We start from the raw sequence: 23,182 nt of genomic DNA, 5'->3' as shown, positions 1-23,182 counted from the left end.
ATGTATCCAAACTGCATTCCTTTAAAAGACTGAATAATATTGCATTGTATGGATATTCCACATTTTGTTTATCTGTTCATCTTTTGATGGACATTTTGGTTGTACCCGTCTTTTGACTATTATGAATAATACTGCTGTGAATATTGGTGTACAAGTGTCTGTTTGAATCCCTGCTTTCTGTGTTTTTGTATATATACCTAGAAGTGGAATTGTTGGATCGTATGGTAATTCTGTTTTAACTTTTTAAGAAACTGTCAAACTGTTTTCTGCAGTGACCGTATACCACTTACATTCCCACCAGCAATGCACAAGGGTTCCACTTTCTCCACATCGTGGCTAACACTTGTTATTATTATTATTTTTTTGATAATAACCATCCTTATGGCCGTGAAGTGGTATGTCATTGTAGTTTTCAGTTGTATTTCTCTTATCACTAATGATGTCAAGCATCTTTTCATGTGCTTCTTGGCCATTTGTAGAATTATCTATGCAAGACCATTGCCCATTTTTGAATTCAGTTGTTTTTTTTGTTGTTGAGTTATAGGAGTTCTTTATCTGTTCTGGATATTAGCCTCTTATTAAATATATAATTTGCAAATATATTCTTCTATTTTGTGGGTTGCCTTCTCACTGTCTTGATAGTGTCCTTTGATGCACAAAAGTTTTTAATTTTGGTGAAGTCCAATTTACCTATTTTTTTCTTTTGTTGCCTAGCACTGCTTTCTTTTGTTTTATGTAGCTGAATCTGAGGACTGGCCATGATTTTTACCCAGCTCTGTTATCCTCAGCTCTTGGCTTTTGCACGTGCTGCAGTTAAAATATGTAATCCCACCTTGCGTTTGTATAGTGATCTTCTTTTATGTGATCTCATCCAGGATACCTGGGGGAGATGATGAGAGCTTAATTCTGCTCATGCTGACAGGGCAATGTTAGTTAATAAAGGTACCCCTGGTGAATAGAAAAGAATGCAGGGCAAAAATAGTATAAATTTTGTTTGGGAGTAATGATACATACTTTAAATTTTTAATTTTTTTCTGATTAGAAGTTATGTTCACAGGAATGTTAAATACGGAAGTCTTGATTCTTACTCTTCATAGATATTCACTTTTAATAATTTTTTTATACAAATGCATTTTTTGTGCATTATGCCATTGTATTACTTTACAATAATGCGTTAATGCCATACATGTTCTCTTGCAATTTGCTATTTAATAAAAGACAACAACCTTAACACATCTTGGATAGCTTTCCATGTTATAGTGTATTTCTCTTTTATTTTCGCTGTTCTATAATATTCTGTAATTCATTTAACCAGTGCTTTACTGGTAAACATTTGGCTTGTTCTCAGTTTTATAAACAGTGCTACAATGAACGTACCTGTAGATATATCTTTGTTCACTTACGCAAGTGTTTCCATTCCAGAAAATCTCTTATTATTTTTTCCTTCAGATGTTATGGAAGCAAGTTTGCGATTACCCAATGTTTAACCTTCTTATGGAAATTGACTCCTATATGTTTGCATGTGTGAATCAAACTGCTGTGTATGAGGAGCTTGAAGATGAAACAAGAAGACTGTGTGATGTCCGACCTTTTCTTCCAGTTCTCAAATTAGTGACAAGAAGTTGTGACCCAGGGGAAAAATTAGACTCAAAAATTGGAGTCCTTATAGGAAAAGGTAATTAAAAATATTCTTAGTATGACTTCTTAATATCTCTATTGCTATATGTATAAACATGTGCAAATATAATCTAAGATATTGCTTCGCAAAGTGTGGTCCATGGACTAATGCTGGTTTGTAAATTGTTATCAGTCTGAGATAAGGTAAGTACAGAAATTGAGAGTAAATGTTTAGAAAGTCCTCTAGCAATGTGACATTACCACAATATCCAAGGGCTAATGTTTTGTATATCTTCTTCTTTTCTGGTGACTTACTTTTATTTTACAAAAGTATTTGACAGATTGGAGAGAGCGAAGTTGTTCCTTTGCCTCAGATAGTTTGAGAAGTGCTTTTCTAAGAGATACATGCTTAGTTTCTTGTGAACTGCCCTTCTTGCTATAGTAATCATAAGTGTCTCAAGGGCCAGTGGTATATCAATATCCTGCCTTAGACAAGATACTAACTTGAACTAGGTACAAGGAGTTACTGAGGAGGAGACTTTGAAGTTTAAATACAAAACCCGAAAAATCCATTGGAGAATTTTGGATGTGGGTTGGCTACCTGTATTGATTAAATTTACTATTATAGGTTAATATAGTACCATCCTCTTTAAAATAGTAAGTATCTTTAAGATAATATGTATATATTATATATGTATAAGTATGGTTCTTGTCTAAGAACCATCCCCTTTAAGATAGTATTCTATGATCTTGGCCTGTAGTAATTCAGGCTAGCGTATGATTATACTGTGGGACTAAACTCTTTTCCCTTGGAGTATTTAGAACAGAACCTTATTCATTTACTAAATGACACCCTGGTCTTTAAAAATGTTTGATTACTTCACAGGATAACTTTCCCCCCGTTAAATAGATTCATAATTATATACCATACACATTTTTTCCCTTATACAGTCATGTGTAGCATAATGACATTTTGGTCAATGATATACAATGGTGATCCCATAAGATTAGTACCATATAGTCTAGGTGTGTGGCAGGCTGTACTATGTAGATTTGTGTAAGTACACTCTATGATGTTCGCACAATGATGAAATCGCCTAATGATGCATTTCTCAGAACATATCCTGTTGTTAAGTGATGCATGACTATATTAATGGCCTCAGTAGAAAGCATTCCCTTCTTTTTTCTAGAGCTCCAAAGATATTTTTTAGTAGATTTTTATTTCTTCTCCATTAAAAAACATTTTTCCTTGGTTTGAATTGAAGAATTATATGGAAAAGTAGAAAGAATAAAAAATCACATATAGTCTTATCATCCAGGACAAAAATATCCACTGATAATGTTTTGATGTAGTTCTTTCCAAGCAATTTGTGTGTGTGTGTGTGTGTGTGTGAAAATAGATAGCTTATGTGTATTAATGCTGACGGAAGGATGCAGACTAAAACCATGTTGATTGTTAGGGAAGTTAAAATATTTGGTAATGCATAAGGTTAGCACGATAGAGAGAGCTATTCATTAGGATATCGTTATCTTTTTGAGATTTACTATCTTTTCTAAACTTAGATCACTGAGCTGTCTTCGGGTCTTGATTTCCAAAACATGGATTCATTAGCCACCGTTACTGCTCCCTAAGCTTGCCAGATTTAGCAAATAAAAATACAAGCAATGCAAACATGAGCTATACTTAGGCTAAAAAATCATTCATTGTTTATCTAAAATTCACCTAGAACTGGGCATGCTGTTTTTTTATTTGGCAACCCTAACTTTACCCTACCACAGCATAGGGATCTAATGTATGTACTAGAATTGATTTCTCTTTCTATAAACAATACGCTGTATTTCATTATCATAAAGCTTATTGTACAGAATTTTTTTATGCAGTGCGCTCTACCTTTTGAATGATCAAGATGTAAGGAGTATTTTATTGCATTAAATTATGCAGTTTATAAGCTCTTAACTATTTATAAATTGTATTTTAGCTCTTCAGCATATCTAGAAAAGCTGGTATTATGATCATATACACAAATTCAAATGTTATCATTCACTTAGGAAGTTGAGTAAGTTTGTTTTAACATTTTAGAATGAATTTTCACTTTAAATATCTAACAAGTCAGTTTTTGCAGTTACTGATTTGTATGTAATGACTACAACCGGGGCTTGATGAGGTCATGCCTCCTGGGAAAACAATAAACAATTATTTCAATTTAACTTCAGGAAGAAGGTTGCTGCCTCCTCCTCTCCAAAGGAAACAATAGAACTTTTACAGATATGACTGCCCTGACGTATCTTAAAATTCCTTCTTCTCAAAGATGATGTGACTGACCATTTCAGTTTCTATGTTTATTTTAAATAATTATTTACAGAGCTGCTGTGCAGGTTCTGATTATTGTCTATAGTGAAAGTACGTGTCACTTCTGCATTAATTTCTCCAAACACCCGGTAGTAAATCTTTTTTCTTTTTTTCAAAAGATTGGCACCTGAGCTAACATCTGTTGCCAATCTTATTCATTTTTTTTCCTTCTTCTCCCTGATGCCCCCCAGTACATAGTTGTATATTCTAGTTGTAGGTCCTCCTGGCTGTGCTATGTGGGACGCCACCTCAGCGTGGCTTGATGAGCGGTGCCATGTCCGCACCCAGGATCCGAACCAGCGAAACCCTGGGCTGCAGAAGAGGAGTGCGCAAACTTAACCACTTGGCTACAGGGCCGGCCCATCCAGTAGTAAATCTTGATAGCAGGATTTTGTCAGCATCCTGAAAAAAGTATTTGAAAACTCCCTTGTTTCCTCTTGCTTGTCTAAAGCTGTGGCATATCTTAAAGTGAAGGAAATATATAGTCTGCAGGATTTTAACAATGTCTTTAATATGAAGAAATTGTTTACTCCCTATTTTTTTAATATCCAAAAATATTTGACTGTAAACTATACAGTATAGTTATCTTACAGTTTAAGCTTTGCTATCAGATTTTTTTTACCAGAAGACATGTAGGAAATTAACTAGATTTGAAATTAAATTACTTAGCCTAAAGTCTTATTTTTGGCAAAGTTTCTATTTTTAAGAAACCTCTGTTGTTTCCAGATTCAAGCCTCATCAGTTTCTTAAAAACAGCAGATTCTCAGAGATTGAGATTCAGTGAGTCTGGGATAAATTAAAAAAATCTGTACTTTTCAGTTGATTCTAACAGTTATATGAACAGTCCCTTATTTATAATATACTGAAAAAAATTACCATACAGTAGTGATTGCAGTTAAACAGTGTATGTTGAGTGTTTATACTGGGGAATACAGCAGTAAATGTGCGTGATGTGGTCTTTGTCTGCTTGGAGCTCACAGTCCAGGGGGAAATATGGATCAGTAAACAGACAATTACAGTACAATGTGTGAGCTGCTATAAGTCAAGGAGGGTCACTTCAATCTACTGGGTGATTCAGAGGACACCATGGCTAACTGAACCTTCAGTCCTGATTAGGAGTTGATAGGTGAAAGCAATTGGAAGAAGGAAAGCAAAAGGGTGTATGAAGCATGGCTTATTCAAGGAATAAAAGAAATGGATTATGGTTTTTTTAAGAGGATAGCAAGGACAAGCAGGAAGACTGGAGAGGCATCCAGCTTCAGAGCATGCAGGGCCATCTAGGCCATATAAAAAGTAAAGACTTACTCCTAAGAGCACTTGGGAAGCTGTTGAAGGATTAAGTAGAGGAGTACCATGATTAGATTTGCATTTTAGAAAGATTTGGGTTGGAGAATGGGTTGGAGGGATTAAGACTGGGAGTAGAGAAATTAGTGAAAAAACTGATGTCGTAATCCAAGGGAGGGATAGTGACTGTATTAAGTTAATGGCTGCAGGAGCTAGAAGTAGAGAGAGATGAGAAACATTTACAAAGTGGATTAGACGTGACTTTTAGTGGATAAAGGGAGATAAAGAGTTTGATTTTTGTTAGATGTACTTGTTATTAGGTACTGATTGCCCTTTCGTTACCTGTAATACCTATTATCTGTGAATAGAAGGAGTCTGAACAGTGCTAGGAAGAAGCTCTAAGATGCTTCAGCTGCTCTACCTAATTTACAGTCCATTCATAGCTAATTTAGAGTAATGTATTTTTATTCCAGATCTAAAACTATCCAGGCAATCATATTGTACCCTCAAGATTGTGCCTTTGCTGTGATATGCAACTTAGACATTTAAATTTTTTTATATTTAATACCACAAATTGATTCTGATATTTATTTTTTAAATAATAATTGTTTTAATACATAAAAGTAAGTAGACAATGCAGATAAGTCCACTCTCCAGCTCACTCTTATTGACACACATATATTCAAATAGTATAGATCCAAATGATGTAGTATTGATTGGCTTTATGGAACAAAAAGCAACAGCTTGCCTAACTGTGCTCTTCTATCCAACACTATAAAATGCTGTTAAATTGTCATCTCAAGTATCTTTCCAAAACAAAAATTTATACATATTCTATATTCTTTCTTTTGGATTTGTATGAAAGGAATCTTTTGAGACCTATTTTGTCCCTGCTTTTAAAATTTAATATATTGGGCTTTTAACATAATGCATAGATCTATTTTATTCATTTTATTACTTGTACCACTATATAATGGTATATGGATGTATCTTAATATTTCTAACGAGGTCTTAATGATTAACTTTAGATTTTTTCCAGTATTTATATTATTATAAACAAAACTACAGTGAACATTCTTGTACTGATATCATGTTATTTGTATAATTATTTCCATAAGTTTGGGGAAATAAACAAAGACCACCCTTATGAGAATAGACTGTTTACTCAGAGCTTGCCGTAGTAACAGAACTTGGTGTTTGGCACTGACTCAAAGGCAGGCAAGGGAGTGAGAAAGTTTTATATTGAGAAACGGGGAAGGCTTCAGGTGTGCCTGGTTGAAAGTTGTTGGCAGGGGGAAGCTGGAGAGGGGCTCACTAGAAGCTGGGCATCTTCTGTGATTGGTTTGGGGAACATATTTGGCTTTCTCTGGTTGGTCCTGAGTCTCTCAGGTTGAAATTCCTGTTGGTGAATTTTGAGATCGAACGATGTATATATATGTGTCTGTGTTTATATAAAATTTTAAATAACTATTCTATAAATTCTAATAAATATTCAATAAATATTCCTCTCTCTCTCTATCCCATCCAGCATAGTGTACAGTCAAATTTTAAAATGTCTGCCAATCTGATAGGTAAAAATTAATGCACATATAAAAATTTATACATGTTCATTTATTGTTTTAGATTTCTAGCATTATTTATTAGAATAATCATAAGTTTATGAAAAAGTTCTCATATACGGTTGTCTTGGCAGAAGTGGTTCATAATTAAGCACAATAAAGAATAATTTTATGTTTATGAGATTTTTGACTAATTGATGTAACTGTTGAAAAATCACAGTGAACTGAAAGTTTAATCTATAAAATTTGTTTACTGAGTTTTAAATTAAGTTATAACTTGACTTTTAGGCTCATAATAATTTCAGTATGTAGTATTCTATTACAGCATTTGAAAAGTTCTCAGATTCTTAGTCTTTCTCAGATATTTTAAATGTGGTTTACTTGGTTTGTAAAGAAAAACTGTAGATCTTTTTGTATTGTAGTGTGAATGTCAGTGATGATTTTTATAAAACTGCTAATCAACTACATTTCTTTAGACGGTTTCAAGTTTGTATTCTTTAGAAATCTAATCATGTGTTCTTCTAGTCATGAAATTTATTATTTTATCTCACTATTCTTTTGCTCTTTCGTAATATTTTCTTGCCCAGTTTTGTTTGCTTGATGAAGACCAAACGTCCAAATTAGTTTTTGTTGAATATATTTTGTATTGTCTTTTATTCTTATTAGCTACTCAAAATGACACCTTTGAAAAATGTGTTTAGGTCTGCATGAATTTGATGCCTTGAAGGATCCTGAGGTGAATGAATTCCGAGTAAAAATGCGAAAATTCAGTGAGGAAAAGATTCAGTCGCTTGTGGGATTGTCTTGGATGGATTGGCTACAGCAGACATATCCACCAGAGCATGAACCCTCTAACCTTGAAAACTTAGAAGATAAACTTTATGGAGGAAAGCTCATTGTGGCTGTTCATTTTGAAAATTGTCAGGTAGTATTATATTATTTTAAGAAATACTTTTGTCATAAGTTTGTGCTATTTACCTGAATGCAGCTCAAATCTTAGAGGAGGCTCTTGCTTACCTAGTAAACACTATTACAAAGAACATTTTTAGATTTAAGATGGAAATAAATTTAGGATTATGTCTAACAATCTAACTTGACATATCCCTTGCTCATATATGATTTTTGATGCAGTGGTATGTTAGTTTACATCGGGGTCAGCAAACGGCACTGTTTTTGATTGGTTTTTATATTTTTAAAGGGATGTAAAAAAAATCACAGAATTTTTAAAAAAAAGGTAAAGAAAGAAGGATATGCAACAGAGACCCATATGTTTCAGCAAACCCTGATCCTTACAGGAAAAGTTTGCCAATCTCTGGTCTAGATAATGTTCTTTAGTGTATATATTATTGTGTTTCTCATGTGATTTTTCTTTTGTCTATAAAATGAGAGATTTGATCAAATGATCTCTTTTCTTCCATATTACATTCATGTTGTATGAATATGTGAATTAAGTGCTGATATGGAATTGGGCATTATAATTCAGTGTATACACAGTTAATCCATATCTGAATGTTCACAGCAATTTTACAAACTAGATTATGCTCCCACCTTTGTATCAAGTATGGTCATTTTATCATCTGGAGTCTGGCCTTAGAATTAGGGTAGGAATTCAAGGATATTTTATTTTGTTCTTCAATTACTATGATGACAACAGTGACAAAAACAGTGTATCAGTAGCCATTCTATGTTACACACTTATACGGCCAGCAACTGTGAAAGGTGTTTTTTATGTATTCTCCACTTCTCCCAACAACCCTGTAAAGTGTTGATGTCTTATCCCCATTTTACAGTGAAGAAACTGAAAGGGAGAGAAGTTTGATATTTTTTGTGTCAACCCTATAGCTGGTCTATGGTAGCCAGAATTTTTTCCAGGTGTTTCTGGTTTTATCCAGTTCTGCCTCCTTCCCAACAACATGTTATTAATTATTTCTTAGGACACATGTGAAAAAGAAATTATACCTTCTGGCATATTACAAAGGAAGTTTGTCTAGGGAAAAAAAAATTTGTTACTCGATCCTGAGATATGTTGAGACTAAAGGTCAGTTTAAGCCAAGATTTGGATATCATAGAGTGTCAAGATCAAATTTAAAACACTGTTTAGGGAATTCTTCACTGTTGTAAGAGCTGAACCAGGGAATTTTACTGTTAAAAGGTGATTAGAATTCAACTTGAAAACACTGGTTCAGAACAATTTGCCCATCTAGGTCAGTTTGAATTTTATTACATATGGGTCACGTCTCTACTGGATGTACAAATTTTGATGTAATCATCATTGTAACAAAGTATTTGTGGAAAGAGGTGTTTTGAAGTTAAAAGAGAAATGGAGATATTTTGAAATCTTATTGGATTTTAAGCAGTCCTAGAATTTAATGCTGAAAGGAGTTTGGAGATCATCTAGCTAGACTCTTTATATAACGTAATAATTCTTTTCACTGTCCCTTATATCCTGTGTCTCTGACCAAAAACGTCCATTGCTAGGGGGAGTGCTCTGCCTCCTGAAGTGGCATGTTTTAACTGTGGGCAAGCACACATTTAAATTTTGAATTAAAAAAATTTTTTAAATTAAAACTAGCCTTCTGTGACTTCTGCCCATCTGGTTATACTTCCTATTTTCCTTAAGTATTCATTCAATCTTTGCTTCATTCTACATGCCAAATATTCAGATAGTTGAAATATAGCTATTGTGTCTCTCCCTAGTCTCCTTTTCTTCTGACTAAATATTTACCCAGGGATTAAACCAAAAGTTCCTACACTTTTGGATTGTATAGATCAGTAAAATTATTGTTATTAAACAATTTTGGGAAGTCACGTCGAGTTTATAGCTTTTTATTTAGGCAAGTAGGGCCATTTAAAAAAGTGCAAAACCATAATTTACCATCACTATTTCATAAATGAATAAATGTTTTACCACCAAAAAAAAAAACGGAATGACAGAATCTCAGAATAAAGGATGATTGGCAACCTACTCTGTCATATATTCATTTCTCTCTTTCGCCTCTCTCATTTCTATAAAATTCTCATTTGGCCATTTCTCTGTCACTGCTGGTGACCAACATTGGGAAGCAGCATGTGGGAACACCAAACTAAAAGTGAGGGGAAATATAACAAGGTATTTACTTAGGTTAAAAAATGATTTTCCAGGATTGGTAGGGGAAAAGCTAGAGAGCAATTTCTGTGAAAAACATGCAAAATTTTAAATGACCACATAGTCAGTATCGGCCAACTGTAGAACATGGCTTTTAAGAAGCAAGATAAATATAATCATGGAACTATTGTGTCTCAATTTTACAGAATAGTCCCAGAGGCCAGATCACAGATGCTTTATTATTATTATTATTGTTATTATTATTTTATTTTATTTTATTTTTCCTGAGGAAGAGTCACTCTGAGCTAGCTAACATCCATTGCCAATCCTCCTCTTTTTGTTTTTGCTTGAGGAAGATTAGCTCTGAGCTAACATCCATGCTGATCTTCCTCTACTTTTTAGTATGTGGGATACCACCACAGTGTGGTTGGTGAGTAGATTAGGTCTGTGCCTGGAATCCGAACCCACGAACCTGGACTGCCAATGCGGAGCGTGCAGAACTTTAACCAGTCAGCCACGGGACTGGGCCCCGACAAATGTGTTATTTTTGATTCCAAGAATCATAGTTTGTAAAGAATACCAATAAACCTGAGCAGCACTTTTAAAGGTTTTTAAATTTTTTTTTTTTTACCTCAGCCTGCATAAGATATATGAAATAATTTTATCAATAAAGAGAGGGGCACATGTAATTTGAAATAGTCGCCTGTGTATTGGGGGATGGGGAGAGGAGAGTAGAAGGGGTAGGAGGTGGAGAGTGTGTTTTTTGGGGAATTCCAGAGAATATGTCGAAGCAAGGGCAGAAATGTGAGAAACAGTAGTACGGAAGGATGTAGAGTAAGACTATCAAGAATAAATATTTCCTCACCTGTGTAGTCATTATACGAATAACTACGGTTGTCAGAGTATAGATATAGTCACTAATGAACTGCATCCCTCCCTGCTGGAGAGAAGTATCTGTCCCCAGCCGTATGCGCAGTGTCCTTGTTGGATAGTCTCTCATTTATAGCTTTTTGTAAGCATTGAGCAATATAATACAAATTCATTTGCCAGGAAAATTACAAATCTTTGAGAAGATGCAATATTTTGTGAAGTATCTGAAAGTGATGTTGAAAAATTGATTGAAATACAGGAAAAGCCAGTCAAGTTGAGTTCTGACCAGTCAGTCAGTCAGTTTATGTAGAGAAAATTAAGAAGAGTGATGATGACACACGAGTAGTTCTTTAGAAGACATAAATGTAATTATCAAGGGATTAAGATGCTTTTGGAGAAAAGTTTGGAGCCCTTGATGCTAAATACGATTCCATTATATAAATGTATATCCATTATTGTCTTGATTGCATGTCCCTCATCACTGATAAGGATGAATCTCTTTTCACATATTTATGAAACATTTGTATTTCTGTTGTGTTTTTTTTTGTCTAGTTTTTATTATTTTGATTCTTTCTTTCTTTTTGAGGAAGATTAGCCCTCAGCTAACTACTGCCAATCCTCCTCTTTTTGCTGAGGAAGACTGGCCCTGAGCTAACATCCATGCCCATCTTCCTCTACTTTATACATGGGACGCCTACCACAGCACGGCTTTTGCCAGGCGGTGCCATGTCTGCACCCAGGATCTGAGCTGGTGAACCCCAGGCTGCTGAGAAGCAGAACGTGGGCACTTAACTGCTGCGCGGCTGGCCCGGCCCTTTCTTGTCTATTTTTTAATCAGGTTGCATTTTCATACTGATTTGTAGATTTGGAGTTAGTGATCCTTTGTCATTAACATGTGCTGTGAATGTATTCTCCCAATATATGCCTTATCTTTTTATTCTTTGTTGCGTTTGTTCTGTTTTGCTTGCTTTTTATCCTTAAGTTCTAGTCATTGTTAAGATTTCCTCAGTTGTCGTATGTTATATATGTATATGCATGTATGCATACACACAGAGCATATCAAGTTCAACATTGCTGTTGCATGGAAAGTGCTGCTTTATGTGTTTCTGTTGGTATATACCTAGGAACAGAATTAATGTCAAGTGTATGTACATAATCAGTTTTTAATAGATACTGCAGAATAGTTTTTCAAATTTACATTCCTACCCAGTAGTATTTTGAGAGCTTGTTTTCCCACATTTTTGCCAGCACTTGTTATTATCAATAATCTTTTTAAATTTGCCAGTTTTCTTTTCATTGAATTTTAAGTTTCACTTAACACATTTTATTCCTTGGAGTTCTCTTTGATTCTTCTTCAGATATACGTGCTCTTTATTCATTTTCGAGCTGCTCTTAAATCTTGAAACATAATAACCATACTTGTTTTATTTTCTGATAACTAGTTAACAGTATGTGCAGTTTTCCAAGCCCAGTTGTGTTTTCTGTGCTGTCTGCAGGTTCATGCTATCTGATGATGAGAGAGTCTTCTAGGTTGTATTTCTGAAGAGTTTATGTATGAAATAGAGAGTATATAGGGATCATAGAATAATTTTATGATATATGAAAGAGCCTGGGCTCCTTATCTTTCATACCTGTGCTATTTAATACAGTAGCCACTATCCACATGTGTATATTTAAATTTAAATTTAAGTTAATTAAATAAAATTGAAAATTCGGTTCTTTACACTAAGCCACATGTCAAGTTCTCAAGAGCCACTTGTGGCTAGTGGCTGTTGTATTGGAAGCACAGAATAGAATATTTACATTATCATCATCATCATTATTATTTTTGGTGAGAAAGCTTGTCCCTGAGCTAACATCTGTGTCAGTCTTCCTCTATTTTATATATGGGATGCTGCCACAGCATGGCTTGATGAATGTTGTGTAGATCCGTGCCCAGGATCCGAACCTACAAACTGCAGGCTGCCGAAGTGGAGCATGCGAGCTTAACCACTACGTCACCGGGCTGGCCCTCAACATTGCATTATTAAAGAAAGTTCTTTTGAGTAGCACTGCATTAGATAGTTGTGACCATTTGTATTATGTTAAAAAAGAGTATCACATCTCTTTGTGACTCTCTTTTTAAAGATAGATTACTTTCTAAGCTGGGTGAGGGTTAGTTTTGAGGTGGATAGTATAAGAGGTAGGGAGATCAAATTGAAAGCTATGTTGCACTTTAGGCGAGATATAAAGAATCACTGAAGTTGTAGAAGAGTGTTACTAGAAATGGAGAGAAGGTGACAATTGGCATCAGGATATAAGATCATTGGTATCTTATTGGGAATTGAGATGAGGGAGAAAAGGGGAGTCAGGCGCTTCTCAAATGACTCTGTGGATCCTAGCTTGTGTGCTTTGATGCATATGACACCAACTCATTGAAAAAAGGGAGAAGAAGGGCCAAAATGCTAGAGAAAATAGATTGGAACACTCCAGTCTATTGGAGTGTTTTTAAACTAAGAAAGTTTAGGTTTCGAAAGTTGGAATTTGAGGGCCAGCCCTGGTGGCCTAGTGGTTAAGTTTGGCATGCTCTGCTGTAGTGGCCCAGGTTTGGTTCCTGGGTGTGGATGTACACCGCTCTATTAGCAGCCATCCTGTGCTGGCGGCCCACATACTAAACAATAGAGGACGATTGGCATGGATGTTAGCTCAGGAGTCTTCCTCAGCAACAACAACAAAAAATTTTGAGATACTTTGTGGGAAAGGGAGGTGACTTAACTTAATTTGGTGGAAAATATTGCAAAATCAATTTCAGGTTAGTGTAGAGAATTTTCTAGCAATCACAGTTGTCCAGAGTAGCAGTTGGCTGTCTTGGGAAATAATGAGCTTTCTTCTGTCTTTGATATGTGATCATATGGTGAGAAATTACTTTGCTAGATTATGAGAGGATTCAGGTATTTTAAATAATTGTTACTATCTGTACCTTTGAGATTTACAATGAACATGTTTAATAATATTCCATCTCACCTTTCTTCCTTTTTCATTAAAATTTTTATGTTTTTTTTTTACATGTTTGTAAAATTGGACAGAATTTTTAATTTATGGTCCAACTGATATATAGATCTCCCATGAGTAGACAACCTATAATTCTTTTCTTAATATGAACTAAATTTGAACAAATACAGGTTTTTTTGTACCTTTTTAAGAAAGATATTCACTGGGAAATGCATGTGATAAACTACCTGTTGATAAACTTTAGTTAAATATTAGTAAACTTTAGTTAAATATTAATCTGACCTGTGGGAGCTCTGGCAGCCTGTATAGTTTAAGACTATGTTTAGAAAGTAGGAAAATTTACTGGAATATTAAATGTAAAGGATGTACATGCATGAATATTACGTATGGATGTATATAATATATAGGAAGTATGAATGTAAAGAGTGATTTTTTTTCAGCACAAATATAAATTTGCATCTTTTTCTTATTCCTCTTTTTAGGATGTGTTTAGCTTTCAAGTATCTCCTAATATGAATCCTATCAAAATAAATGAATTGGCAATCCAAAAACGTTTGACTATTCGTGGGAAAGAAGATGAAGTCAGCCCTTGTGACTATGTGTTGCAAGTCAGTGGGAGAGTAGAATATGTGTTTGGTGACCACCCATTAATTCAGTTCCAGGTATGTGTATTAACTATCAATTCACCAAGGAAGTATGTGTGTATTTAACAATTTGAATTTATCATCAAAAACATGTATTGCCCTAGTAGAACATTTGGAACCTACAGAAAATTATACAGGATTAATAATAGATATCTGTAATACTAATATATAGTAATAAATATCCATAGTCTGGGATAACCATTGTTAATATTTTGGCATGTTTTTATTGTTTTACTTGCAGTTATATATATTTTTGGTGTAAAGATTATATACGTCTATTTGCGTATCTGTATGTTTGCATTCTTCTCTTTTGATTATTGTTATATCATAATTTCCAATAACATTATCAATTCTTAATACAATTTATTATAGCTGCATACTGTTTTATCATGTTGACATAATGATTTAGATATGAAATATTCTGGGGGAAGTAAAATATAAAATATTTTGATTAAATGATTATTAGTTGAATTGTATAAAAACTTACTTGTGATTATTAATTAGGTAAAATAATATTATAAATTTTCATTGTGATTTAGAAAACTTTTCAATTTCAGTCTAATATTTATATATGTAATCTCCCTTCCACCCTTTGTCTGTTACTTCCATATGTGGTAAGTATTTTGTGAACATTAGGTATCACCATCCTCAAAAGCCTTCCTTAATCTTTGAGATATTTATTTTCATTTAGTCATGAGTTCTTTGAGTATATACTTTATGCAAGACACTGAAGTACCTCAGATTATTTTTGGAGTAAAAAGGAGTTTAAATAAGATATGTGCAGTGTAACATCCCTTCTCCCACCATAAGGTATGCTATTTAAGAATAGAATCCTGGCTTAGCCTTCAAGGAACTTGAAGATATTTTTGTTGAAATTACATTTGAAGACTAAAAAATGGTCATTACATAAAGAATAATAGGCTAAGTGCCAATATAAATAGGTAAATAGTAACAGGATTTTTAGAAAAATATGTGATCACTGCTATTTATAATGTTTTCTTTTTCCTGGGAAAGATTCGCCCTGGGAAAGATTCTGTTGCCAGTCTTCTCTCTTTTTTTTCCCTCCCCAAAGCCCCAGTAAGTCCTTCTCGTTCTTTTGTGTGAGCTGCTGCCGCAACATGGCTGCTGACAGATGAGTGGTGTGGTTCCATGCCAGGGAACTGCACCTGGGGACCGAACCTGGGCCGCCAAAGCGGAGCACGTGGAACTTTAACCATTAGGCCATCAGGACTGGCTCTTGTTTTGTTTTAAGCAAAAGGGATATAGGCATGCCAAATATTAAGTTATGTCTGTTTGAGAATAAGGTGCTATGATTTATTAGCAGGGAACAAGGGATTTTATACTTTTCTTTTCAGACTTTTTGGTGTGGTCCTTAATCCTTGTGGTTTAGTAGATAGGAAGTCTAGTAGCAGGTATAACTTTTGTGCGTAGCTTTGCCAGCTGTGGCGTTCTACAGTAAGTTCTTGAACTCTAGCCCAGGAGAGGAAGAACAAAGATGAAAAGTGCTTGGTGGTAGCATAGAAGAACTGACTTCTTCCCTTCTTGTTGTGCCATTTTTTAAGTAGCCTCCTGCTTCTTTAACACTTTTGTCTTTTATCTTGATGCGGCGAAGGTCCATTGTTTTGTCAAAACCTAGAATTTGTCATTGTAAAATAAAATAAAGGCATGTGTGCGTTTTTGTACAAGGTCGTATGCGAGAGAAAATATAGAACATAAACAAAGGGATGTGAAGGGAATGGAATGATATAATTTTCATAGTGAAAAGTTTTTGAATCAATACATTTATCATAATGTTATGTAATGCCCACTTATAGGCCATTCTGGATATTTTTTTTTTTTATTAATGTTATGATAGATTACAACCTTGTGAGATTTCAGTTGTACATTATTGTTAGTCATGTTGTGGGTACACCACTTCCCCCTTTGTGCCCTCTGGATATTTTTTTATTTCAAAAAATTGTATTTTTAATGATTCTGAATTGAATACGATACATTGACTCCCACTTTGTATGGGAAATTTATTCTTCTGAGGAATATCTGGAGTTCTGTTCACCTTGTTAGGAATCTTTGGTAATGTGAAGAACCACCCCTTTTCTTATATGCCTCTGGAGAGTTTTCTTGGTTTCTTGGAAATAAAACAGAACATCAGTCAAGCTGGGATGGCCAGTAGGTTCTTTTCTGGGAAGACAGTACTGGTTGCCTGGATCCGTGTGCTGAAAAGGTACCAGGTCTACCTCAGGGATCTATGGGAAAGTGTGAATTGGCTACCTCAGGACTTAAGAAATGGCCACATGTGTACTGCATGTTCACCTTCCCTGACTGACTGGTCAGACCTTACACTGTGACATCACAGTCTATGATGGTCAAGTTTGCACCCTGGAAAGGTGCACCAGTTGGTTAAACTGTCAGGTCTTAAGTGCAGAAAAGGGAAGACAAAACATTTAGACTGAGGGACGTATTTCTTCAAAGTTTAGCAAACAAGCAAACAAAAAAGTGAGACAGGTGGATTTAAATCCAAGTTTTAGAGATGCTAGGCTTGTAGCTTAACCCTTCTGACTGTCAGTTCTTTTATCTATTAAATGGGGGATAAATCTCTCTTATAGAATTGTTATGAAGATTAACTGTAACTATAAGAAGTGTCTGGCTCAGTTCTTAGATACTTAGGTGTTCAATTAGTGGTAGCTATTTTATGTTGTGTTTTAATTTTATATTTTTTTTTTTGTGGTGAGAAAGATTGGCCCTGAGCTAACATCTGTTGCCAACCTTCCTCTTTTTGCTTGAGGAAGATGGTGCTGAGCTAACATCTGTGCCAATCTTCCTCTATTTTTTTTTTAAATTATTTATTATTTTTTTTTCTGAGGAAGATTAGCCCTGAGCTAACATCTGTCTATCCTCCTCTTTTTTCTGAGGAAGACTGGCCCTGAGCTAACGTCTGTGCCCACCTTCCTCTACTTTATATGTGGGACGCCTATCACAGCATGGGTTTTGCCAAGCAATGCCGTGTCCACACCTGGGATCTGAATCGGTGAACTTGGGGCTGCCGAAGCAGAATGTGCACACTTAACCACTGCGCCACTGGGCCAGCCCCAATCTTCCTCTATTTTGTATGTGGGACACTGCCACTGCGTGACTTTGTTGAGTGATGCATAGGTCTGTGCCCGGGATCCCAACCCAAGAACCCTGGGCCACTGAAGCAGAACGTGCAAACTTAACTACTGCACCACTGGGCCAGCCCCGAATTTTTATATTCTTGACATTGAGTTAAGATATACTTTCACAGTGCATTTGGTATAATATTTTTCAGCCTAATTTTATTCTAATATTGTTTTAATTATTTGCTTGACTACTTTACCTTATTCTTTCTTGCCACTGTAGTATATCCGGAACTGTGTAATGAATAGGACCTTGCCCCATTTTATACTTGTGGAATGTTGCAAGATCAAAAAGATGTATGAACAGGAAATGATTGCCATAGAGGCTGCCATAAATCGAAATTCATCTAACCTTCCCCTTCCTTTACCACCAAAGAAAACGCGAGTTATTTCTGTAAGTTTCATGTGTGAACTGTTGGTAACCGTAAAAGACATGTGATTTTGTTAAGTTGTATGCTTAAGCCTCACGTGGATTTTCTTTGCTCACTCCTCCCTCTGTGAAAAGCAATGCATATCTGCCAAAGAGCATCATCATTTATTAATAATTATTTTTCTAGCTACTATTCTTTTTCTTTACTCAAGCTATATGTAATTGTAAATATGCCATTTATATTTTTGGTGTTCTTTTGGTGCCAAAGAAAAGTGCGATTAAATTAGAGATTTTTTTGAGGTTAAAGTTAAAATAGTACTTCAGTGAGCAGTTTGAGATGTTGTAGTAGAAAAGTTAGATGTGCAGAAATAGTTGATTTACCAGTATATTCATTTCTATCAGCTTAGCTGTGATAGTGTTTTTGATACACTTTGCTTGTCTTTTTCTTATTGAATACGTTTAGACTTTAAATGTATCAGAGGCATCATTTTCTCCAGAATGTAATATATTTGTATAAAGCAAATCTTAAGTTTGTGTTCATTGGAACTGTTAACATTTTTTTAAAGGTATTCACTCTTAGCAAATTGTTTGTTTAACTGCTCCTTGTTAAGATATTATTTGTGTGTTAATTTGTGATCATTTCTTTATTTAGCCAGAGCTTTTAGTACTGTTTGTTTATGGTGTTTAATTTATTGAATCTCTTAGAAGTACTGGAATACTGCCTGTGTTTTGCCATGAGAACTAAGTGCTAGTGGTTACGATGCTTAATTTACTGTATGTGATTTTCCGTTGTTGGTTCAGAGGTCTGTTTTCACTATTATACCAATGGACATAAGAACTGATAAGACGATTTCATTGCTAGTACAAAATATTCATTTCTTTCATTAAAATACTCTTATGTTTATTTCATTCTTTTGCAGCACGTTTGGGAAAATAACAACCCTTTCCAAATTGTCTTGGTTAAGGGAAATAAACTTAACACAGAAGAAACTGTAAAAGTGAGTACTTGCTAAGATTTGAATTTGTCATCTGCTCCATTATTTGAACAATTCACTGATATGCTCAGTGAACATTACATTAAAGATTAAATTTTACCCATATTGGTCAATTACACAAAGATAGAATATGGCAGTTTATTATAAGACAATCAAGAATTTTTGTTTTAAAGTATTTTTTGAATAGCTGGAGATGTACTGGATAGATTGACATTTTTCCGGTATATGCTATGTAAAAGAAATTGTGTTAGATCATGAATTCAGCAAGTAAAATTTAAGCCAAAACTATAGATCACGTGTTTCTATGCAAACTTAGTCTCCTTTCTCAGTCTTGCTTACAGCTGCACTCAGCTTCCTCTCTCAGCCCTTTTTTTCTTTTAAACTTGCTGATCACAAAGAAAATGTAATAGCATTTCCTGGAAGAAAATAGATGACTGCATTATAGACCACAGGTTGTTAGCACATGGGACTTTATTGCACAACCCCATACACTTAAGTAAAGACTTAACAAGGCATTTGGTCTCAAAGTGTAAAGCATGCATTTTCCCCTATTTTGCTTGGCAGGAAATTAAGTGAATAGTTTTGTGATCCAAAAAAGAGATTCAGTTAGTTTGAGATGTTTGCTGGCATGAGGTTGTATTCAGGAGCACCTTGCCAAAGATTACCAATGGCTTGCTTTTGTAAATGGACATTAAAGATTCTTTGGTTAGCTCTCATTAAAATAAGGGCCTTTTTGCTCTTATATTCTCAGCTAGATTTTAATTTTTAATGAGCGTGTTTATGCCAATTAGCCTTTATTTTCTAGTTTAGTCATAATTCTACTTTTCCCTTTAATGTAAATTTTCCTTATTTTTTTTCCAGTTGCAAAAGTGTAATATAATTGTTGCAACAGGTAAAAAAGTCCAAACATGATTAAAGAAAAAGTTACTGATCTCTCCTCCCTGTCTCTTTACTATCATATGGAATTCAAGGTCAGTGAGCCTTGTGAAGGACCCTCAGGTTTTTAATTTTTTTTATTATTATTATTATTTCTTTTGGTGAGGAAGATTGTCCCTGAGCTAACATCTGTTGCCAGTGTTTCCCCTTTTGCTTGAGGAAGATTGTCCCTGAGCTAACATCTGTGCCAGCCTTCCTCTATTTTGTATGTGGGTTCCCACCACAACCTGGCTTGATGAGCAGTGTATAGGTCTGTGTCCAGGATCCAAACCTGTGAACCCCAGGCCACCCAGTTGGTGCACACAAAGTTAACCATTATGCCATTAGACTGGCTCCGTGACCTCCATGTTTATACAAATATTTATGAACATAGGATGTGGGGGTTGAAGGAGATTTGGTTGTGTTTATTTTGTTGATTGGTTGGTTTGTGAAACAAAAAGAGATGGCATTATATACATTATTCTACAACTTGATATATTCATTTTATAATATGTCTTGGACTGTTCTCTGGATTAGTAAATATTCAGTAGAGTTCTTTGTGTATTGTATTCCCAAAGGCAGAAATCGCATATAGGCACATCTCCCCTCAAGTAATATGGAGTATAATGTATGTATGGTTTTGATCAGTGATTTGTGTATTTAGATGTGTAATTTACATTGTAAAAATTGGAATCTCTACTTGTTCTTCTCATTTGTAGGTTATTGTATTTGCCTTCTGTAGATAATTTATCAGTTAATTCTTTTGTAGTTATTATTTCTCTGCAGCTTTTTGTTATTACTCAATTTCTTCCTGAAGAAGACCAAAGAATCCTTCACTATATGCTTTATTCTCTGGAGCATTATGCTTTATGTCTTTGTCGATGACGGAAGAAATTATTTTTTTCTCAGTGACATTTTATTTAGATTTTGCCAACTTCCGTCAGCTTTTTCAAGCTGATTGATTCTATTATTTGTGATTATATGTTCCTAGGACTAATAGGCTTAATGATATGCACCATTTAAAGTATCTGTCCCTCCCCAACTCTTTTGTTTTTCCAGTGGGGTTATATAGTTGAATTTAAGTAAGTTAGTGCTAATATGACATAACTTTCTTTAGATACACCTCATTCTTTTTTCTTTTTTTATTGAGGTATAATTGACATATAACTTTGTACTAGTTTCAGGTATACAACATAATGATTCAATGTTTGTATATCTTGCGAAATGATCACCTCAGTAAGTCTAGTTAACATTTGTCACTATATATAGTTACAGAATTTCTTTGTGATGAGAACTTTTCACATGTACTCTTAGCAGCTTCCAAATATGCAGTACAGTATTAGCTATAGTCGCCATGCTGTGTATTATATCCCCATGACATTTATTTTATAACTAGAAGTTTGTACCTTTTGACTACTGTCACCCATTTTGCCCACTCCCAGACCTCATTCTTTTTCTTTATTTTTATTGAGGTTATGATAGTTTACAACATTGTGAAATCTCAGTTGTATGTTATTATTTGTCAGTCACCATATAGCTACGCCCCTTCACCCTTCATGCCCACCCTGCACCCCTCTTCCCCCTGGTAACCACTAAATAGTTCTGTTTGTCCATGTGTTTGTTTATCTTCTACGTATGTGTAAAATCATACAATTTTTATCTTTCTCTGTCTGGGTTACTTTGCTTAGCATAATATCCTCAAGGTCCATCCATGTTGTTGCGGGTATGACGATTTTGTCATTTGTTTATGGCTGAGTAGTATTCCATTGTGTATATATACACCATATCTTCTTTATCCAATCATCAGTCAGTGGGCACTTGTGTTGCTTCCACATCTTGGCTATTGTGAATAATGCTGCAGTGAATGTAGGGGTGCATAAGTCTCTTTGACTTGTTGATTTCAAGTTCTTTGGATAGATAACCAGTAGTGGGATAGCTAGGACATATGGTATTTCTATTTTTAATTTTTGGAGTAATCTCCATACTATTTTTCATAGTGGCTGCATCAGTTTGCATTCCCACCAGCAGTGTATGATGGGTCTCTTTTCTCCACAACCTTTCCTACATTTGTTAATTTTTGTCTTGGTAATTCTAGCCATTCTAACGGGTGTAAGGTGATATTTTAGCATTTCCCTGATGATCAGTGATATTTAGCATCTTTTTATGTGCCTGTTGGCCATCTGTATATCTTCTTTGGAGAAATGTCTGTTCATATCCTCTTCCCATCTTTTGATCGGGTTGTTTGACTTTTTTGTTGTTGAGTTGTGTGAGTCTTTATATATTATGTATTATGGAGATTAACCCCTTGTCACATATATGATTTGCAACTATTTTTTCCCAGTTCGTAGGTTGTCTTTTCATTATGATCCTGATTTCCCTTGCCTTATAGAAGCTCTTTAGTCTGATGAAGTCCCACTTGTTTATTTTTTCTTTTGTTTCCCTTGTCCATAAGACATGGTGTTCAAAAAGATCCTTTTAATACTGATATCAAAGAGTGTACTGCCTATATTTTCATCTAGAAGTTTTATGGTTTCAAGTCTTACCTTCAAGTCTTTGATCCATTTTGAGTTTATTTTTCACACCTCATTCTTTTTAATTGCTACACAGGAGCTCCAGTATAACATTAAAGAGAAATTTGAGAAAACAAAAAAGGTAGGGGAGGAGGGACAGCTTTACTTTTTTCCTTCTAAACTTTTTCTGGCTAGGAGCTTCAGTATGATGTTAAATAGAAGTGGTGAGTGTAGATGTATTAGTCAGGAGTCTCCAGAGAAACAAACAGAACCAATAGGATGTGTGTGTGTGTGTTTATTTAAAGAATTGGCCCACATGATTATGGAGTTGGTGAAGTCTCATAATCTGCAGGGTTACTTGGCAAACTTGGAGACCCAGGAGAGCTGTTAGCTTAGTTCTAGTCTAAGTCTAAAAGCCTGAGAACCAGGAAAGCCTTTTATGCAATTCCTGTTGAAGGTCAGCAGGCTCAAGACCCAGGAAGAACTGATGTTTCAGTTTGAATGGAAGGCAGGAGCTGATGTCTCAGTTAGACATCCAGGCAGGAAGAATTCTTTCTTAATCTGAGGTGGGTCAGCCTTTTTGTTCTGTTCAGTTCTTCAACTGATTGCATTAGGGAGGGCACTCAGCCTTAGTCAGTCTGCTATTCAAGTGCTAATCTTATCGAAAAACACCCAGAATATCTGGACACCCCAAGGCCCAGTTAAGTTGACACATGAAATTAACCATCAAAGTAGACATCATTGTTTTCTTCTTAATCTGAAAAGAAAGCATTCAGTCTTTCAACTTTAACTATAATGTTAGCTGTAGGTTTTTCATAGATGCCCTTTATTCAAGAAATC

At 34.9% G+C, this 23,182-nt stretch overlaps 1 protein-coding gene across 2 annotated transcripts in view; it reads left to right on the top strand.

Annotated features, from left to right (window-relative positions):
- Positions 1-23,182, top strand: part of PIK3CB (phosphatidylinositol-4,5-bisphosphate 3-kinase catalytic subunit beta) — a 168,002-nt gene that overhangs the window by 70,016 nt on the left and 74,804 nt on the right. For both annotated transcript variants that reach the window (XM_070577567.1, XM_070577568.1), the window contains exons 3-7: positions 1,450-1,675; positions 7,512-7,735; positions 14,239-14,418; positions 17,776-17,946; positions 18,843-18,920. In XM_070577567.1, coding sequence (XP_070433668.1) covers positions 1,450-1,675; positions 7,512-7,735; positions 14,239-14,418; positions 17,776-17,946; positions 18,843-18,920 — 879 coding nt within the window. The remainder of the gene's footprint in view (positions 1-1,449; positions 1,676-7,511; positions 7,736-14,238; positions 14,419-17,775; positions 17,947-18,842; positions 18,921-23,182) is intronic.

The sequence above is a fragment of the Equus przewalskii genome, chromosome 15 (assembly GCF_037783145.1).
Source record: "Equus przewalskii isolate Varuska chromosome 15, EquPr2, whole genome shotgun sequence".
Lineage (NCBI taxonomy): Eukaryota > Metazoa > Chordata > Mammalia > Perissodactyla > Equidae > Equus > Equus przewalskii.
The sequence above is the reverse complement of the archived record's forward strand: the minus strand, read 5'-3'. Positions and strand labels throughout refer to the sequence as shown.